At 38.5% G+C, this 17,242-nt stretch overlaps 1 protein-coding gene across 4 annotated transcripts in view; it reads right to left on the bottom strand.

The window, feature by feature from the left end:
* LOC131430089 (uncharacterized) overlaps positions 1–17,242 on the bottom strand; it is a 68,563-nt gene that overhangs the window by 37,185 nt on the left and 14,136 nt on the right. For all 4 annotated transcript variants that reach the window (XM_058594751.1, XM_058594750.1, XM_058594748.1 and 1 more), the window contains exon 2: positions 5,679–5,974. In XM_058594751.1, the coding sequence (XP_058450734.1) occupies positions 5,679–5,738 (60 nt within the window). In that variant the 5' untranslated portion in view covers positions 5,739–5,974. The remainder of the gene's footprint in view (positions 1–5,678; positions 5,975–17,242) is intronic.

Below are 17,242 nucleotides of genomic sequence, written 5' to 3'. Positions count from 1 at the left end.
GTTGAAGATGTCCTTTTCGCAGTTTCAGTGCAAGGTTTGCAGGTTGTTCACAAACCTGACGTATAATCAGCTGATTTTCCTATGTAATCAGTGTATTACATGGATGTATACCACCTTGACCACAAATGATGTAGGATGGGATTGCCTTATGTAGTTGCATACGGACCCTTCCGGATACCGGGAAAAAAAATCCGCCATACTTCCCTTTCGATGGAAAGAACTTCACCGTACTGCGAATAATTTCCCGAACGAACTGAAGGGGGAAGGTCATGCACGCGTACTTCTATAGCATTGTCCACCATGTACAGAGGGATTTTGTATTTAATATTATCACACTCAACGGTGTGCACCTCGTTGTTAACTAAAGTGAATGCAATTGCACTCGAAAGAGCACGTTTCAACATAATGTACACAGGGTTAGACGCCTTATTGAATTGAATCTCACTTACATCATCAACGTCTAGATGCATTCGTTCCTTAAGGTCTGAGGCCAGTGTGTTTTAGAGGGCTATTTTCACGCCTCACCTTTCTTCTTAAGGAAGAATTGCAAAGCTGAAAACGGCAACTTTCAAAGATTCAGAGTGGCGAAATGGTAGCGCGTATGCACGGAATGCATAAAAACGCAGGTTCGAGTCCTGTCTCTGAGCGTATCTTTTTCCAAAAATTCTTCTTTTCTGTTAGTTTTTCATTCATTTGGCTTCTCCAATATATATGTTTCCGCTCAGTCATTGCAAAAACTGAACTTTCAACTTGTTCATAGAATATCTCGCCTTCAAAGACATGCATCAAAAATCTATAATGATAATGTCTAGATAATTTAATTTAGATGCGATTAGTACATAAAAACGGATCAGGGTCATTTCACCGAAAGCCGTTTCGCCGAATGCCATTTCGCCGAATGCCATTTCGCCGAATGCCATTTCGCCGAAAGAATCATTTCGTCGAAAGCCATTTCGCCGAAAGGGTAATTTTACCGAATTCGTCATTGTTCTCATATCGTAATTGAAATTGATAAAAGAAGACAAATAAAAAATGATTATATTTACTCCCGTTTTGTTGACCTACAACCGTACTTTTGATATGATCCAGAGACTTGAATAATTTTTGTAGGTTTAATTAATGATCCTCAGAACGGAATTCCCAAAATATCTTGTTGACTTTATTAGTGTAGCTATCAGGCAATTGTTTGCGAAATTTTCCGATAACTAAGTGCAGATGGAAAAATATCTAATGCGGCTTCGCCACATCGTTTTGTGCGTATGCTATCCGACTTCGCTACCGCTCGTTTGGACCTAACTGCAGTAAAAAACAGCTTTGAGTAGACCGGGCAAACGAGGCGGTTACAGGTTTGTATGCAAGAGGCCGCCGCTTCCGACGGCGAGTTGGTGGCCAACTCAGCTGGCGTCGCCTCGGCGGCTTTGTGCCGCCGAGCCATCTTGGCTTCACGTATGTGAAAATTGAAAGCAAAAAAAAAATTTTTTGGCCCTAAAAAAAATAATCCTTTCGGCGAAATGGCTTTTTCGGCGAAATAACCCTTTCGACGAAACGACTTTCGACGAAATCGCCTTCGGCGAAATGACCCGCTCCCGATAAAAACATAGGTGTTGCCGCGAAAAAAAATGAAGAGAATGTTATTGTTGTGAAGGTAAGTCGATTTTTATGCACGCGCCATTTTTTCTGCTGCATTTTCCTGGTAACGTAACGAAAAATGAGAGAGAAATAAAATCGGCTCGGCAAGGCTGCCAAACAAGCGGTAGCTTTATTTGATTTTATGTGATGTAGTCAAACTTGTAAGCGAAAATATCAAAACTTTTTTGGCCACCCAGCCCATCGAGAGTCATTTTGCACATATGCAAGAGAGCATGGTGAGAAATGTAATACGCAGAGCGAGGTACGTGGTTATACGCGACCTACTGACCTCAGCCCTTAAGGCCATCGTCCAAGTATTATGCACGCGGGTAGTTTTAGGAAATTTTGAAAAAATTGCCGAAACTAAAAACATACAGACCTTTGAAAAACTTTTATTTATCTGCAGGGCAAAAATGGTATTTCAGAGTGTTATAAAAAATAGCTCTGAAAAATGAGTGTTTTTGTGATCTTTAACAATTATTAAGGGAGAGTGTTCGGTTACCGGCACCGTTTTCTTTTTAGCTCATAACTTCTAACTTAGTGCACACTATGCGGACATCTATCCATCAATGGAAAGCTTAAGTTCCTGGCTAACAACTGATTAAGAAACTAAGTTGATTCATTTGATTGAAAAAAAAAATGTTATCAATTTAGTAAAGCAAGAAATTTTGGCCATTTTTGAAAAGGTGTTCGGTTACCGGCATCGCAAGAAATTTCGCTAAAAATGGAAAAATATAAGTAAAGACTGCAGCTATTCAAAGAAAAAACAGAATTTATTCTTTTTGGAAGCTTTTTTGACAAAAGTCTTCATTGCCTGATTGTGACTTCGCCTTGGCTCTCTTGGTCGAATATTTGGATGGTGGCGCATTTGGTATTAATTTGACCGGTCTTCAACGTTTTTTCTTAGCCGGAGCATCCGCTGTATGAGCAGGCTAGATGTTTGTCTCAACAGCAGCCTGCATATCACTGACAATTTTGCACGACTTGTCGAAAAAAAATGGAGTGGCGGTAACCGAAATTGGTAGACATTTTGAAAATTACAAAAAAAATCTTTGGTTTCAAAAATTTTGATAGCATCCGGTATTAAATCACGAAATAGATCTATTTCACCTCATAAATATTCAATCCACTCACCTTTCCGATTGATGCTCTTCAATTCATGATACTCCAAAAAAAGTCAGAAAAAACTTTTGTGTTGATGTTCACGTAATTAAAAGTTATTTTGAACGCAGCAAAAAGTACAAGTGACTGTTTGCTTCGCAATTCGGCACAAAAGTTACGGTGAGGTGCCGGCAACCGAATACCTTCCCCTAACATACATACATTCAAACTGAAGCGAATTTTCTTCAGTTCATTGCGAAATTGATTTTATTCTGTTGAAAACTTAGAAAACTTTCCAAAACTAACATTTTTCCGTTTATAAACTGAATTAGCATCGTTGCGAAATAATTTGTATTTCATTTAGTACTTCCAAATAGTCAAAATACAATGAAAATGAAATTCGTTGATTGAAAGCGTGGAAATAATTGTTAAGGATCACACAAACACTTATTTTTCAGAGGTGTTTTTGATAACACTCGGAAAATGCCCGAATTTTTCAGCCATTCTTGCCCTGTTTTTGGTTTTGGTAAATTTTTAAAGATTTTCATAGAAAATTTCCTAAGCCCACCCGAGCGCATGGTACTTGGACGATGGCCCTAATCAAGATTTCAATTTCGGTTGCTGCTGGTCTAACTTTGCCACACTTGAAATCAATACAAATTGAATTTGGTCTTGTAGGCCAAGTTTCAGGCTTTGTTAAATTGTATTTGCCCATTTCGTATACTCTATTGTTCACTGCACTGTATTGTCTTTGTTTCTGTCGTCTCGACCGTAAGCAATTTTCGACTGTGTCGGATGAGATGCGAGCATGAACTGTATTTGTTATTTTTTGTAATCTTTTATTCGAATTTAGGTAAACCTCATAGAAGTGGTTGTAATATCTGCTTGAAGTTAGATTATCTACTAATAAAAATTTAAAATCTTAGCACGAGCTCGGTATGTATTTTTTGGCGTTGGCATCAGACCGAGATGTTTAAAAAGGAATTTGAAGTGGTTATGGAAATAAAACTTAACGAAATAAAGGCTAATGTTTTGAACGGTATAGGATTTGATTTTCAAAAATTTGATTAAATTTTTATTGGAATTGATAGAACGATCAATATAATTTAATTTTCGCAGATGATTTCATGTTGACCGTGGCTCCGTTTCAAACGGCTAATGCGCAAGGTCAAATTTTGGCACATTCTCTCTGATATATCGGCCGGTATTCCACGAATAAATGCTTCAATATTGGCTTCCGGTGTGTTAATCGTTGCTGATTTATCCTTGTAGACATGAGCCATAACATTGCCCCACGAAAAATAGTCCAAAGGCGTTAAATCACACGATAATGTGAGATAAACTGTTCACAGAAGGCGGCTCTCAATTTGGCCATTGTTTTGCGTGCCGTGTGAGATGTGGTACCGTCTCGTTGAAACCACATGTTAGGAGTGTCCAATTCTTTCATTTTGGGCAAAAAAAATCGTCTATCATGACACGGTAGCGCTCGCTATGCACGTTTCGCCCATCGTCGTCTTTGAAGAAGTACGGCCCGATGATGCCACCGGCTCGTAATCCACACCATATAGTGACTTTTTTTGGGATGCATTGGTATGCTTCTGGCTAGTCTTCACTCCAGATGCGACAATTTTGCTTGTAGACGTATCCACTGAACCAGAAAAAAGCTTAGTCACTGAACATAATTTCTCAATAAAAAAGTGGTTCTTCCTTTGCCACTTTGTTTGGTAACTTTGCCTTTGTAACTTTGCCAGCGCCCATTCACCAATGGTTAGACGTCGTTGTGGGAGGTCGCGTGACTTCAATTTTCGCACCAGCTGTATCTTATAAAGTCTTACACCCAAATCCTTTCGCAAATTTTTCCACGTCGTGAAGTCCAATTGCTGCGAACGGCGGCTAATCGACATTTCACGGTAATCAGTAACACGCTTGATAATGACACAAGACACTGTTCACGCGTGATCTGTCAAAAAACAGTGTCGCCAAAAATCTCCCTTTTTAAGAAATCATAATTAATGTGCTTAAACAAGGTGTTGACGTTCTATGTATCATCACAAAACCACTTCAAGTGTCCCGTCAAAGTTACACTGGATAAACACAACCTCATAAGTATGAAGTTTCGTTGAAATTTTCCCAGCTTTCCAAAACATAAACAAAAACGTACACAAATAGGGTTTGCATGTGCGGTCATTAAAACTGCCCCTGGTCAAAATGCATGCTCCATCCGTCCGCCGTCGTCTGGTCGGACGATCGCCGTCTCCATCGTCGCGGTGGTCAACAGAAGAAATATGTGCCACATGTGTCATAAACAGTTTAGGGTTTTACTTGCGTGCAAATTTTATTGTTTTCTAACGGTGGCCCAATTTCGTGGCAGTTCGATAAATATTAATGCACGGTGTGTGAAGAACAAAAGCTTGAGCCGGTAATTGCGAAACAGCATCCCAAAGCAACTTGTTAGTGCTTCATTCGATTACATGCACCCTAACGAGCGGAGGCTTAGATTTGGTGTGAAAGTGTGGTTTGAAGTGGATGTTGTTTTCTAGCGGTGGAAAACCCGATTGCAACATCTTTTTTTTTTCTGGGTGATGCATTGTTCGTATAGCATTATTTTGGTTGTTATTTTCGTTACTTTTTCTTTTCGTTTGAGCTAAACAGGCTTTTGATGGGTGGAATGGAAGATAATCACCTACTGCTTTTAGTGAAGATTTAATTTAGTTTCGTTTCAAAAGTTAGCTCACATGGGACCGACCGCATGTTCGTTGCGGTATGAGATCTCAGCTGATGACTGACCGCGATATATGGTTGTGGGTTTTTTCACGGTTTCGTAAGCTTTTCGGTCAAGCTAGCGGCAGCTGGGCAACTACTTTCTACACGCGAAGGTTATTTATGTTTATGCAACACAGTATCGAATCCGTCGCAGAATAATAACAGTAAACTTTCAAAACACTCACCTTTAATACTGTGAAGAAAAGCAAAAATGTCGCGACCAAACATCGCGATATACTGCCCATGGTGCTTGTGTGTGTGTGCGTTCGAGGGTTTACGTAGGTGCGTTTCCCCCTTTTGCTATTGCGCTGGAGCTGGTGATAAGAGGAGGGATGGTGGGGTTGGGATGATTTTGGTTAGGGCGAAATTTTGACGGCTTTTCCTTGAGGAGTTCTTCGGTGAGAAATTGGTAGCCAAGTCGGCTGGCTTCGGTGGGAAGTCAAACTATCACAAGACGGGGCGCTGTCCTGCCAGGGCTCGTCTGTAAAGAGACAACGCATTGTTTTAAGGTTTAATTGATTGGGCCAATTTGGTTACTCGAACTGTGAATATAAAAATGTCAAATAAAATCAGACTGTGTGATAGATGTCTTCCCCTATTGAATATACAATGATTTAGAAAAGCAATAAACTTTTTTTTCCGTGGGTTGGTTGAAATACATTTCTGTTGATTTAATTTAATTTTGTTTCCTTGGTTTGCTATCGAATTAATAGTTCACATCCCGTCTCTGAAACATGATTCAGATTTCAAAGTTACATTGGTTTTTTTTTCATAAATACGTTTACTTCTTAAGGCAGTTTACATAAGTTTTTCTTCGCCGTAGCATCACTTTTACATAAAATTCTTATCCTAATTTAATTCTAACATAGTCACAACGATTTGAATTTATTAAAACCTCTTATTACTCTTACTACTTATTTATTAAAACCTCTTATTACTTAAATATCATCTTAGGTAACTCGTCATTAATTATGAAATCTACTCGGAAATATTATTTGAACCAAACGATTAACTTCTATAAATTATAAAATAAGCTGTTATTTTCAGACATTTTGTTGATAATTTCATAAACTGTTTCGAGTTTGTTTGTATCATTACATAATTTTTATTCTAATTTAGCTATTGGTTGAACTCATGGACGCAGCTGGAATCAGAACTAAGTCTTAAAAGGGGCATTTATTAAATTGAAACTCCAATTTTCTTTATGAAATGATAAATAAGTTTCATGTATGAAAGGTCACGACAAGCAAGAATGTCTCGAACTGGGACATTGGATAGTCTACCTTGGGTACGCAAAGAATTTATTAGTTGAGATCTGACATCACGATACTCCACGCATGTCCAAACGACATGATCAATATCCCGATAACCTTCTCCGCAAGCACAATGATTAGTCTCGGAGAGCCCGATTCGGAGGAGATGTGCATCTAACGTGTAGTGATTGGACATGAGTCTGGACATCACACGAATGAAATCCCTACTCACATCCAGTCCCCTGAACCATGCCTTTGTCGATATTTTCGGAATAATTGAGTGCATCCACCGACCCAGATCATCTTTATCCCAAGATGCTTGCCAGCTGGCAAGTGTTCTTTGGCGAGACGAGCTATAGAATTCGTTGAAAGCAATCGGTCTCTCATAAATTTCACCCTCAATAGCACCACGTTTGGATAAAATATCGGCTCTTTCATTGCCAGGAATGGAGCAATGAGCCGGGACCCAGACTATAGTGATTAGATAATTATTGTTCAATATGTCGTTCAGGTACTGTTTGATTTTACCCAGGAAAAACGGTTCAGTCTTGCCAGTCATGTTTGAGCGAATGGCTTCAATTGCACTCAGACTATCTGTGAAGAGGAAATAATGGTTTGGAGATAATGTGACGATTACGCTCAAACTATAATGAACTGCTGCTAGCTCTGCTATATAAACAGATGCAGGTTCTTGAAGCCTAAATGAGGCCGAAACATTCTTGTTGAACATACCAAACCCTGTCGCTTCTTCAATTCGCGATCCGTCCGTGAAAAACATTTTCTCAGAGTCAATATGCCTGAACTTACTTGAAAATATTTTTGGGATTTCCGTCGAGCGTAGATGATCCGGGATTTCACGCACTTCGCGCTGCATGGATGTATCGAAAAATAAAGTTGAGTCAGGGGCACTCAGGATGCTGACACGGATAGGAATATATCTTGAAGGGTTTATTTCCTGTGACATATGGTTAAAATATACTGTCATGATTTTTGTTTGAGATCGAAGCTCGACTAGTCGTTCGAAATTATTAATTACCATGGGATTCAGCACCTCACATCTTATTAGCAGGCGTGATGAACGCTCCCAAAATCTATCTTTTAATGGGAGAACTCCCGCCAGAACTTCAAGACTCATTGTATGTGTCGAATGCATGCAGCCTAAGGCAATTCGCAAACAACGGTACTGAATTCGCTCAAGTTTGATAATATGAGAGTTTGCAGCGGAACGAAAACAAACGCATCCATATTCCATCACTGAAAGTATCGTTGTTTGATACAATTTTATTAGATCTTGCGGATGAGCACCCCACCAAGATCCTGTTATTGTTCGAAAGAAATTTACTCTTTGTTGGTATTTCGTTATCAGATACCTAATGTGTCCTCCCCACGTGCATTTGAAATCGAACCACACCCCGAGGTATTTAAAAGTTAAAACCTGTTGGATCATTCTTCCCATCATATGAAGCTGAAGCTGCGCGGGATCATGCTTTCTTGAAAAGACGACTAACTCTGTTTTCTCCGCAGAGAATTCGATACCCAGATGAACAGCCCAAACAGACAAGTTATCTAAGGTATCTTGCAATGGTTTATGCAGATCAATAGCTTTGGGTCCAGTAACTGAAACCACGCCATCATCTGCCAGAATCTGTCAATTTTTATGGCTGCGTCCCGTTGTTTACACTCTCCTCTAACCACTTGTGCAGTTGATTATTCGTTTTCATTATTTTGTTTTGAAATGCGTGGAACGTCGAAAAATTGTGTACAAATGGTGCACAGAACGCGGACTGTCACTGAGAAAGACAGCAAAAATGGAAGGAGTAAGTGAAAAAGCCGTGTGAAATGCAATCAGGAAGTTCGGTGAGGATAACACCTTTGAGGATAAACCGAAAAAGGTCCTGCTAACCCTCAGTTGGATAAACATATACTGAAGGCGTTCGAGCAAAGAAGGAAGTTTCAGTTCGGGATGTGGCCAAAAAAGTGGGCACTTCGATGTCAAATGTTCTTCGTGCTAAAGAACGTTTGAATCTTCGAACCTATAAGAATCAGAAACAACCAAAACGTAGCCCGAACCAAGAAGCATCGATCAGGCCGAGGGTTCGAAAGTTGTACAATACGATTCTTGCTGGAAATTTTAACTGCATAATCATGAAACTAACGTGAAACTCGATTACAAATCCTTGCCGGGACCACAATATTATACGGTGCGAGAAGGGCAAGTGTTAAACCAGTCCGAAACATCGATTGAAGTCGAAAAATTTGGTAAGAAAACTATGGTCTGGCAAGCAATTTGTAGCTGCGGTAAGATTTCGAAACCCTTCATCACCACTGCTTCAATGAACAGCGAAATATACATCAAGGAATGTTTACAAAAACAAGTCGATTCGAAGCCACAAGGATCCTGTTGTCTTCTGACCAGATCTTGCTTCTTGCCACTACTCGAAATCAACGGTAGAATGGTATACTACCAAAAATGTCACTTTCGTCCCAAAAGACATGAATCCATCAAATTGCCCACAACTTCAACCAATTGAGGAATTTTGGGCATTAACGAACGCACATCTTAGGAAACAAGTCTGGGCAGCCGAAACCATTCAACGGTTCGAAAAAGATTGGAAAAAACTGTCAAAACTTGTCGCCAAGTCTGTACGGAATTTAATGAGGAACGTTCGCAAGGAGGTGCGCCAGCTAGTCTACAATGGCTAAGTAGCAAATGTTGAGAATAATATTCTGTCCTTGTAGTCTAATATTATCAGTATATCGAGTAAACTTTGAATATCTAACACTTGTGAATTATTTACAGCGAAATCAAAGTGCGTCCATACTTTCTGGGACAGTCTTTACGTCAAAATCGAGTCCAAGTTCCTGTCTCATCATTATTATAAATGGATTTATTTTTGTTTAGCATTCTTGCTGCAGGTCCAACTCACTGGAGTTATTCCGTGTCTCATAAATTGTTTTTATTTTAATGTTTCCATACTTAGATACTTAGCTCAATGCACACTTGTGGAGCTCGCGATATTTTGTTACTTCAAGAGATCAACTGACGGTTGTTGAACTGAGATTTGATTTGAGGAGAATCGATTGAAGAACCAAAGTTTTAGGTTAGAAGTTAGTCAGTTTCACTATCAGTTTAGGTTGGAATTAGTTTGTTGGAAAGGTTCGGTTACTTTTTTGCAAGAAATTATCTGATAAATATTTGGAATAGTTGAGCCTGAAGTATTCCAAAAAGCATCGTTTCTACATAACTATGTTACCACATTATTTAATCATTCCGAGCTCATTCCCGATCCACAAATATCGAACAAGCCGTCCAGATTCTGATGATTGTGAACCAGATCTTCGATGTTAGCCTCACTATTTCCATAAGTTGTTTTAATCGCCCGTTTCCGGCAAGCGAATATTACTCCGTGGTGGATCCGATGCAAAATGCACACCGCAATGATAGTCGAACCCGTCCGAAGAATGCGTCAACGGTGGCATAAATTTGCGCGTTACATGCTTTTAGTTTGATCCATTTTTTAATATTGCCAGATTGTTTGAAATGGATTTACTTCGTTTGGAAGTTAAGCTCTTTCGCAACGTTCACCCATACGTTTCGCGAACCGCGGGAGCAAAACATAATTTATCGATGATTGATGCGAGAATCTTCTTTTGAGCTTTTGGCTTTAATTGCAAATAAAAAAATCGTACTATCGCACATGAGGCCGCGGTGGCGCAAAAATAGTTCGCGATTGCGGCATAACGGCTAACCTTGTTTCGATTCTCTTTACATCTCCGTGGACTGGATTTTGCTGGCGAAGAAATTTTGTTTTCAATCAATAAGAAATCCACGCGATAAGTAGAAATTCATGCAGGGTAAAAATTTACCGGAATCATCTCCCCTAATGGCCACATGCTTTTTGCTTACTGCAGCACGTATTTCACCAAACGAACGATCGTTTCCTAGCGTGGCGCACCACGAACCATCTTCTCCGGAATCGTGGCCTTCAGGCACTTGTTGCGCATCGCATTGATTGCTGGAATTACATTGTGCAAAACAAAAGCCGAAATTAGGCTGCCGTGCACTCTAAACATGGAAAGGGGGGAGGGGGAGAGAGAATTCTGCCGGAAAGCGTAATTGTTGATAAATGGTTGACCGCGCGGCGGAGATCCAAGAGTGAGGGAATTTCCCGAGCCACGATGTGGGCAGTGCAGGAATACGGGAAGGAAACGGGAAGTACACGGTTGTTACGTGAAGTGTCATCCTTTAAATCCGAATGAAGAATTCATACCTGTTTTGGGGAGTTGCCGAAAAGTAAGAGATTAGAACACCTGTCATGGAATGGATAAATGATCGATGTGAGCTTCCCTTTGTTATTCAAAAATTGCTGTTTTTGGAAATGATTTTTTTAGGAGAAATTGCTCTTTGTCGAGGTCTTCTATGAGCTACCCAAAATTAGGCAATGTAGGAAGGCTACCACTCAAATAACCGATTACTCTTTTTGAGTTCATAGTGGTTAGTAACTGAATCGTTATCTACTCAAACTTTGACTTGATCGTAAAAGAAATAGGTAGCGGTCATTACCAAAAGTGCCATGACAACATTTCGCGCAATCGTCCATTTACCTAATATAATGTCATACGTTAGTTACCTAAAAATTGCGAAGATGCATTTTAATTGATTTTGGGTTGTTTCCGATCCAAAATTAGGTAGCGACTGGTAAGAGTGTAGCCTAAAGTAACAGCTCACTAGTTTCCCAATTTCCATCTTAGTAAGCTAGATTGGTCTGACGTTTGCCACACTCAAGTCGAACCGTTTGTTTGTTTTGTTTTTTGTGTGCTTCTTTTGTGGACACGCGCAGTAATTCGGTGATTTCTCAAATCGGTATGCATCTGTGAAGCCTGCGCCAAAGCTGCTTGTGAAAACGACGCTCCAATCCGTACGAAAATAGCTTAATGTGTATAAATACATAAAAAACGAAACATTAACTTTCGCCGATCTGGAGCGGCAAGCAGCTAAACGAACGAGAGACAACGGCCGAAGCAAGGTAGGCGAGAGAGAGAGAGAGAGAGAGAGAAAAAAACCACCCTACCCAACAGTCGGATGCAAAGATAAGAAAGTTTTAATTACGGAATCGTGGTCCATCAGGGTAGGGAGGGCGTGTACGTGCGTGTTTACGTGCGAAATTTGGCGAAACTTTTTCCTTTATTTTTCACTCATTTAAATCTTACACCTCGAGCAAGCCGTTTGTGTTGTCTCCAATTTGCGTCAACGCCGCCTCGATTATTTTTTATGCTATCACTTTCCGAGCCTGGCGCAGTTCGCAGACCTCTCCGATCTCGTTAAGATTATTGCATGTGTGAGACATTTTCACCTGGAGATGGGGCGGCAAATTCAATTGCTACTTTTGCTGAACAATTAGCTACACGCATTGTGGCATGAACCATCTTTATACATTTTTTTGTTGGTAGGAAGAGATTAGTGAGTAAATTTTTCATTATTGTCTCGAGCGAGTAACGATGCACAGGCAACGTGTTAATCTGGTTGAATTAGCATATCAGCTCGTAATAATGGTAAAGTTTCAGTAATTGTTTTATGAAGCTACTGTGGTATCAAAATCCATACATTTACCTTTAGTATTATTTGTAGAAAAGGTAGTAAAATCAAATCAGTACACGGCTTAATATAACAAGTCGGTCAATTAGTCTACGATCTGACGAGTAGATGGCACCACTAATAAAACCTCCAGCATTCAATAGATGTCACTTGTGAAAATTTCATGACATTCGATTCATTAGTGTGGTAGTTTTTGTTATTTCAGAAACGCTACTTTTTTAAATTTAAAACAATAGAGAAAAACCTGTTTTAATCCGTCTAATGGTGGTGTCATGATGCCTTTTTCATATCAATCATTCTATCATATATAATACTGTAATATTCTTCGAAATAATTTTCTTCGATTCATGAAAGAATAACCGGAATCGCTTTGTTTGGCCGTCTACTGATAATGGCTACGGATTGGAACAGTTTTGATGTCGATTTAGAATTTTTTTAAGTAATTTGTTTTGCCTTTTAAGTGATGGTATGAAATTTTTAACACACTTTACCCTATAACTCCGAAACTGGAAGTCGGATCCAAATGAAATTCAGAAGTTTTGTGTAGAATCATAAGACCATTCATTTAAATTTTAGTTTGTAAAAAATCCATTCCTTGCACATTTTACCTCATAACTCCGGAACCGGAAGTTCTATCTAAACAAAATTCAGGAATTTTGTATGAGATCACAAGACATTTCATTTGAGTCTAAGTTTGTGAAAATCGGTTCAGCCATCTCTGAGAAAAGTTGGTGCACTTATTTTAACAATTTTTTGCACATTTTGCCTCATATTTCCCGAATTAGATGTCGGATCCAAATAATTTCCATGAATTTGGTATGGGACTATAAGACCTTTCATTTGAATCTGAAATGCTGAAAATCGGTTCATCCGCTTCTAAGAAATTGGAATGAGTTCTGGTTTGGAGTACACGATCACTTTTTTCGATACATCCGGAATCTGAAACGAAGATCCCAAAATCAATGTATTTGATCATTAACTAACCAAATTTGTCCAATTCCAAATTTTTTTCGCTATTTGCATGTATTTGATTGAATTTTTCCTTGTCACATATAAAAACACGTTCCTGAAAATTAAATTTTTACACCTATCAGTCTGTAATTCCGGAACCGGAAGTCGTATCCGGATGAAATTTAGTAGGATAGGTTCATTTTGCACATTTTACCCCGTAACTGCCGAACCGGAAGTCGGATCCAGATGAAATTCAATAGCAATCTATGGGGTCGAAAGACCTTTGATTTGAATTTTTGTTAAAGAGAATCGGTTGAGCGGTCTCTGAGAAAATCGAGTGCACTTTTCCTTAATTTTAATTCACATTTTACCCCGTTACTCCCAAACCCGATAATCCAATCCGGGTAAAATTCAATAGCAACCTATGGTACCATGAGATCTTTCATTTGAATCTAAGTTTGCGGAAATCGGTTCAGACATCTCCGAGAAAATCGAGTGCACATTTTGGTTACATATACACATACATGCAAACATATACTCTCATACATACACACACATACAGACACACACAGACATTTGCTCAGTTCGTCGAGCTTCGGGCCTCGGTTAAAAAGTTGGTTTTCACAGTGATTGCATAGCCTTTCTATATGAGAAAGATGAAAAGATTTTCGCGTGTAGAAGAGTCTGTCAAGATTTTTTTCAAACTTGAATAAAATCAAAAACTTTCTCTGGTATAAATTACTTTTCAATTTGGGAACAGTTATAGCAAGTTAATATAGATTTAAATGTGGCATCCCTGCACGTTATGAACTAAGCAAGCTGTGTGCTAGGCGGTGGCGTTTTCTTCTTCTTTACCAGCACGTACCGATATTGCATCATTTTGTATGACAGTTTGAAAGTTTTGATACTCATTGCCCTGAGTGAGTGAGTTACGGTTTTGGAGCTTTTCTTCACTATTATCGGTGCTTCCAGAAGCAGAAACCGAGGACTATTAGTCCCAAAGTAGATTTATATATGCGATAACTAACAAATCTGCCAACTAGATGAATTTAGTAGCAAGTTTTATGAAAATGTGCACCTTGTTTCGCCATCGCTTGTGGAAAAATACTCATGAAATTGAAAATTTTCACTAATCGCTCTGTAATACCGGAACCAGAAGTCGGATCTGAATCAACTTTTCGGGTTTTTTTTTAATGAATTTCAAGAACTTTTATTTGCATCTTAGTTTGTTAAAATCGGTTGAGGCATTTCCGAGAAAATTGAGTACGCATTTTCTCATAGATTTACACATATTGCCTTGTAATTCCGGAAGTCGGATAAAGATAAAATTCAATTGCGATCTATGGGACCATACGGCCTTTCATTTGAATCTAAGTTTGTGAAAATTTGTCGTGCAATATTTGTCAATTAAGCACATACATACATACATACATAACCACACACACAGACATTTGCTTAGTTCGTTGAGCTGAGTCGAATGGTATATGACATTCGGCCCTCCGGGCCTTGGTTCGAAGGTAGGTTTTTACAATGATTGCATAATTTTCTATATGAGAAAGGCAAAAATATACTGTGCAGGCAAAGAAATAGCTTGATAAGCATTATCCGGGCTATGCTCCAAGCAAATCAACCGTTATTGACTGGAATGCTGAATTGAAACGTGGTCATGCAAACACCGATTATGCATCACACTCTGATCGTCATAAAAATGTTGTTGTTCGTCTCAAAAGTTCAAAAGCCACATTTTCGGACAGCTGATATTGAAATTCGAATAGCTACCGCACCCACCATATTCGCTAGTTCTGGCTCACAGCTACTATTTTCTGTTCTCAGATTGGAAAAAAGGAATGATGAGGTCATCACTGATACTAAAGAGGTTTTTGAAATTTTGGAAAGCTCTTTTATCCATTTTCTAGTGCAAAAGTTGAATAAAAACTCTAGTCGAAAGCCTCGGATTTCGGTTTCCCAACCTATCCGCTGACAATATACTCTTCACTAATAATGAGCAACAGACGGAGAGAAAAGATGAAAATGAATGAAACAGTAAAAAACTAAAAAGGAAAAACATGAGGAAGGACAGGTTCCAGATTAGCGTATTTGGTAGAGAAACTAGAATATCGTGTTCTCCCTCCAAGTAATACTTTTTCGCAAATTTTCAATTTTCTCTGTTTCATTCATTCAATTGGGTTCAAGACTGCTTTATGTCTTCATACAAACCTAAATAAATAGCTGTAAATATGCTTCAGGACATTTAATTAATCTAAATTTTGAGTTGCGAATGAGAAATTCCGCGACATGATCCCACATTTGTGATCCAATATTCTTGGTTCAAGTCGCTGCCCTCGCTACCAGTATTTTTTTTTGAATCACACACAATATCACATGTTCTTACACGTAAATTTGAGAGAACTGTGATGCTCCATTTATGTAAATCTTATAAGATGTGAAATCACAGGGTTTTTGGGAAGTGTGCAGTATGCCTAAGGTTAAAAATGCAACCTTCTTCTAACAACATTTACGATTTTTTTTTCAGAATCAGATTGTAGTGACATCCTTTTGGGGAAGAACAATAATTTAAGCCTCTAGTAACGGTAATGATTTTCGACTTCAAAGCATTCTTTACTGAGCTCACGAACTTGTCAGTATTTGTCTTAGAAATCAAAAAATCAAAAATCAGCTATCTTCATCGATCAGCGTGATGCAAATCATTCGATTTTCCGAGAATAATATTGGGGCAACATTATTATCCATGATTGATGCTGCAAAATTATCAAATAATCGACCATAGGAGCTTAGTATGAGGAAAATTGCAAATATCATGTTTTTTAAAATAGTAGCATGAAACGTGCTTTTGTTATTATAATTGTTAATAATCACAGCATGTACGAAAAATTACTTGTTACTGAACTATAGTGTTATTGAACGGAATGAGATTTCACCCATACTCTTCTCGAGTGATTATAATTATCGTTGATTTTACGGATAGTGACAATCGATGTCGAAAATTGGGCATGATTTTTATTAGCTGTGATATTTGATTATATGATATTTTCGCAACACTCCTTAGAAGCTTTATATTTTATTTTTCCTTTGATGATACCCCCAATACACCTTTTGAAATTGTCCTGAAGCTCGATTTAAAAAGAAAAATTATTCCATTCAATTCCATTAATTTCTTTTCAACAATCGATTCAGTTAATTTCACTAACAAGTAATTTTTGTGCTGAAAGATTTTTAAAATGACCAAGAAATTCATGAAATTTAAAATGAATTGAACAAATTGTAATATTAGTTGAAAAAAAAACCATCTTGTGGTGTGATAATGTCTTTCTTTTGCCATTTAAATAGTCTCATTAAGGGCTGAGGCCAGTAGTCCGCGTATAAGTTTTGAATCGACCACGTGTGCTCTCTGCGTATTACATTTCTCTAAAAGCTCTCTCGCATATGTGCAAAATGACTCTCGATGGGCCGGGCGGCCAGAAAAGTTTCGATATTTTCGTCTCCATCCAACAAAGCTACTACTTGTTTGGCAGCCTTGCTGAGCCGATTTCATATCTTTCTCATTTTTCGTTGCGTTACCAGGAAACTGGAGCAGAAAAAATGGCGCGTGCATAGAAATCGACTTACCTTCACAGAAATAACATTCAATTCATTTTTATCGCGACGACACCTATGTTTTTATGCACTAATCGCATCTAAATTAAATTATCTAGATGTGGTCAGGATAGATTTTTGATATATGCTTTTGAAGGCGAGATATTCAATGAACAAGTTGAAAGACGGCGTTTTCAGCTATGCAATTCTTCCTTCAGAAAATAGAATTTCCCGACCGCTAAAGTCAATGAATCATTCTGAAATTTTCACTGAATAATCTAAAATGATTTTCTAAGAGATTGTTAGTTGGGTTTTTTGATATTCTTCACCGTTTCTGAGAAAAACAGATTTAAGG

This window comes from Malaya genurostris, chromosome 2 (assembly GCF_030247185.1).
Source record: "Malaya genurostris strain Urasoe2022 chromosome 2, Malgen_1.1, whole genome shotgun sequence".
In the NCBI taxonomy this organism is placed as follows: domain Eukaryota; kingdom Metazoa; phylum Arthropoda; class Insecta; order Diptera; family Culicidae; genus Malaya; species Malaya genurostris.
This window is presented reverse-complemented; position numbering and strand designations above follow the sequence as displayed.